Source organism: Limulus polyphemus, unplaced genomic scaffold (genome assembly GCF_000517525.1).
Source record: "Limulus polyphemus unplaced genomic scaffold, Limulus_polyphemus-2.1.2 Scaffold3090, whole genome shotgun sequence".
NCBI classification, from domain to species: Eukaryota; Metazoa; Arthropoda; class Merostomata; order Xiphosura; family Limulidae; genus Limulus; species Limulus polyphemus.
Window position 1 is genome coordinate 36,296 of NW_013668700.1, and position 4,666 is coordinate 40,961.

Consider the following 4,666-nt stretch of genomic DNA (forward strand, 5'->3'; position numbering starts at 1 on the left):
ATCTAACTCAAAGTTATTTTTGTTAACTTATTCATCTAACCCAAAGTTATTTTTGTTAACTTATTTATCTAACTCAAAGTTATTTTTGTTAACTTATTCATCTAACCCAAAGTTATTTTTGTTAACTTATTTATCTAACTCAAAGTTATTTTTGTTAACTTATTCATCTAACCCAAAGTTATTTTTGTTAACTTTATTTATCTAACTCAAAGTTATTTTTGTTAACTTTATTTATCTAACTCAAAGTTATTTTTGTTAACTTTATTTATCTAACTCAAAGTTATTTTTGTTAACTTTATTTCTCTAACCCAGTAATTTTACAACTTACTAGGTAAACGGACAAGACATGTCTAACGCTAGCCACGAAGAGGCAGTAGATGCTTTTTGTAAGGCCCAGGAACCGATTATTGTCGAAGTTCTTCGTCCAGATTCCGTTAAGCCTAACATAGCGTCGAATAATTCTTCTCGAACCTTGGACAACATGGCACAGTGCGACAGAACAACACAAACTGAGTGGACTGGAGGTTGGCAAGTGACACCAATCGAGCACTGTTCACCTGCTCCGTCAAGGTTTGTTTTTCTTTATAACATTTTCTATATTAGATAACTTAGAACAAAAATGTTGACCACTCTAATTTTGTCCAGTTGCTAAAGTGAGTTCCATATAGTTATTTTCTTATAATTAGCGTGCAATACTCAACACCCACTAAAATTCTATTTGGAAATATTATCGCATGTTAAGTAAATAAGTCGTGGATTCTGTAATTTTCTCAACATTCATGTTCGGATGAGTATCTTGTAGGATGTTATACATGATTTAAATGTTGAGTAAATAAAGTACAGGTTCTATAGTTCCATCAACTTCAAGTTCGGTTGAGTATCTTGTAGGATGTTATACATGATTTAAATGTTGAGTAAATAAAGTACAGGTTCTATAGTTCCATCAACTTCAAGTTCGGTTGAGTATCTTGTAGGATGTTGTACATGATTTAAATGTTGAGTAAATAATATATATATATATATATATCGAAATGTTTACGTTTTACATTTTTGAAACTTATCTTAACTGAAAATCTGATTTCCAGAAGGTAAAGAAAGATATTTTGGGTCAGCTCGATGTGATAAACCTGATTTTTTTAATTTATGAAAGTGCTCTGATAAAGCCTCCAACACACTCAAATACAATTGTGTAAGTACAAAGTTTGTTTTAATTTGTATATTTTGTTATTTATTACTGCATTTGTGAAACTTTCTCGGGGGGGGGGGGGTGTTTAAATTTATTGAGACTAATTCAACCTTGACCCCAGTTACTTACTTAAAGTCCGTTTATTTTACTGACATTTCGATTATTTGTGAAACTTTCTCGGGGGGGGGGGTTTAAATTTATTGAGACTAATTCAACCTTGACCCCAGTTACTTACTTAAAGTCCGTTTATTTTACTGACATTTCGATTATTGTCCCGTTCTCCATCATCAAGGTTGATCATAAAGACTCGAACAGTTGTTTCACACAACACATCTCCAATACATATTGTGTGTTGTTCCACACAACACAACTTCAATATATTGTCTGTTGTTTCACACAACACAACTCCAATATGTATTGTGTTGTTTCACACAACACAACTCCAATATATATTGTGTATTGTTTCACACAACACAATTCCTATATATATTGTGCAAGACAATCGCCTCCTCTTCCGTCCAATCTTGCTCTTTAAATAATATAAAACCTACAGAATAGAGCGGGAGATTAAAAGTATATCTAAACTTAACTTCAAGTCAAACTAAAGGATTCAAACCGTATTGTCAAATAATGACCGATATAACTCCAGAGCAGACTGTAGGATTGAAAGGTAGGTAATGACAACCAATATAACTCCGGAGCAAACTGTAGGGTTGAAAGGTAGGTAATGAACACTAATATAACTCCAGAATAAACTGTAGGATTGAAAAGTAGGTAATGACAACAAATATAACTCCATAGCGGACTGTAGGGTTGAGAGGTAAGTAATGACAACAAATATAACTCCAGAGCGGACTGTAGGATTGAAAAGTAAGTAATAACAACAAATATAACTCCAGAGCGGACTGTAGGGTTGAAAAGTAGCTTTCGTGTCTGTAACCAAACTACCTACGTATTAGATGAGAGAATTATTTATGACATGAAAACTTTATTTGTGAACGAGAATGAATGAACGACGTGAAATAAGGAAATGTTCAAACATCAGGCCTAGGAATGACATAATCGAGTCCCATATTTCGAAATGGATTATTGTAAAAGACAATATAAAGAGGATGAAATGATGAGAAGACTGAAACTGGACAAGGAGAAACAGTGATTGGAGAAGAGAATAAAGAAATTGACCACGTACGGAATGGCCTAGTATACTTGATTCTCGTAAATATTTTAAGTTTTTTTCGGTAGCTTTTTTGTTTTGCTTTATCTCTTTCCTTAAGTCTAGAGTTGTAACAGTCACTATTTTTAGATAGTGTTTCAATCCTTCAGTCTGCTCTGGAGTTATGTTAGTCATAATTTGAAGATATTCTCCAGTTAACTCTTAACAAAGTTAGTGCCTCGGGGTAAACACAATGTTACGTGAAAACATCGTTAATAGCGAGGGTACCCAACTGACGAAACAATGCATTACAATCTTCATAAGAACGTAATAAAAGTATATTTAATTATCTATACGAGGGAACCCAACTGACGAAACAATGCATTATAATCTTCATAAGAACGTAATAAAAGTATATTTAATTATTTATACGAGGGAACCCAACTGACGAAACAATACATTATAATCTTCATAAGAACGTAATAAAAGTATATTTAATTATTTATACGAGGGAACCCAACTGATCAAACAACGCATTATAATCTTCATAAGAACGTAATAAAAGTATATTTAATTATCTATACGAGGGAACCCAACTGACCAAACAACGCATTATAATCTTCATAAGAACTTAATACGAGCGTACTTAATTATATATATATCCATTACCAGGTTGGCTATTAGTTTCGCTCTAAGTAGATAACTTGCTCTAAGCGGGAAGTTAATAGTAATTATAGCAAAACTTGTTAAAACATGTTACTCATCTATCTGAATTTCTCCTATAATTCTTATCGACGTCATATTAATTATTTCAGCGAAAGTAAGACACTCTAAAAAGCAGTTTATGCATTAATAAAGACAATATTATATAAAAAAATAACAGTTTTAAAGTATTTGGTGTTATAAAGCAACTCGCCAGTAAACTGATTGGTGTAATGAGTAAAACGTATTGAATCATTAATTTTTAATCACACTTTCAGCAACAATTTCGGCCGTAATCCCATAAATATCTCACAACGAAGGTCGGCTAAATTAAAAGTTGTATATTAGTCCTAGATAGGGTCATATATTAAAGTACCAATGAGTTCGAATATAAGATTCAGAGGCAAAACCTGTTATTTGTTATTCTGCGCTAGTTTTCTAAACTCAGTTGTAAAGGTTTCCAATACTCGTAGGTCAGTTTCATTGCTGGCTTGTAAAATAATTTTGGACTGATGACTGGATGAATGAATACCATTGCACTACAATATTTGTTTTTAAATGCTAGTGGGATAGAGAGTTTTTGCTGCAGAGGACATCTGAATAAAGTTATTTTGGTCCTTAATGTGTCATGTGGTTCTTAGTCTGATTTATATTATAAAGAATGAAATTACGTTATACTTATGGTAGTACTATGAAGTATTTTCTTTATTACACGATACTACTGTTTACCCATAAACTGTAAGAACAGTGTTACACTAAACTATGGTTAACCATTAAACTTTAAGAACAGTGTTATACTAAACTATGGTTAACCCTTAAACTATAAGAACAGTATTATACTAAACTATGGTTTAATACCAAATTCAATGAATCTGACAGGGCAATCCGGTTTGGGTATTTAGGAAGCTCCATAGAGTAAGCCTCGTTTAATACTCGAAACAATGGGCCCCGAAGAACATCTCGGTTTATGTATTTTGGGTGCTCCGTAGAGTAAACCTGGTTTTTACATCTGAGACAATGGGTCTGACTCGGCATCCCACTTTATGTGTTTTGGAAGCTCCGTGCAGTAAGCCTGGTTTTACACCTAAGACAATAGGTCTGACAAGGCATCACAGTTTATGTATTTTGGGAGCTCCATTAAATAAGTCTGGGTGTGATACTATTAGTTTTATGGACATTATCATCAGCCTTTTTAAGTTTTAGCAAATATCTTTTTCTTTTCTTTTTTCATTTATCATAGTCCTTGCGGACCGTTGAGCCGATGGCAGATCTTGCTCTGCCATCGTTGCTAAAGCTGTTTCTTACGTCAAGGATGTAACCCACTTGACAGCCTTCCCTCTTTGAAAGGACGAGCATGTTTGGTGTGACGGGGATTCGAACCCGCGACCCTCAGATTGCGATTCGAGAGCCTTAACCACCTGGCCATGCCAGGCCAAGCAAATATCTACAAAGGCTATTTTCCATACAAGTAGTTGTATCTTACTTGTAGTTATATCTACTATAATTGTAGCAGTTGTATCTTACTTGTAGTTATGTTTACTATAATTATAGCAGTTGTATCTTACTTGTAGTTATATTTACTATAATTGTAGCAGTTGTATCTTACTTGTAGTTATCTTTACTAT

At 33.4% G+C, this 4,666-nt stretch overlaps 1 protein-coding gene across 2 annotated transcripts in view; it reads left to right on the forward strand.

Moving 5' to 3' along the window:
• The first annotated feature begins 335 nt into the window (after positions 1-335).
• The window catches only part of LOC106468632 (E3 ubiquitin-protein ligase PDZRN3-like), a 46,905-nt gene continuing 42,574 nt past the window's right edge, over positions 336-4,666 (forward strand). For both annotated transcript variants that reach the window (XM_022396977.1, XM_022396978.1), the window contains exon 1: positions 336-570. In XM_022396977.1, the coding sequence (XP_022252685.1) occupies positions 347-570 (224 nt within the window). In that variant the 5' untranslated portion in view covers positions 336-346. The remainder of the gene's footprint in view (positions 571-4,666) is intronic.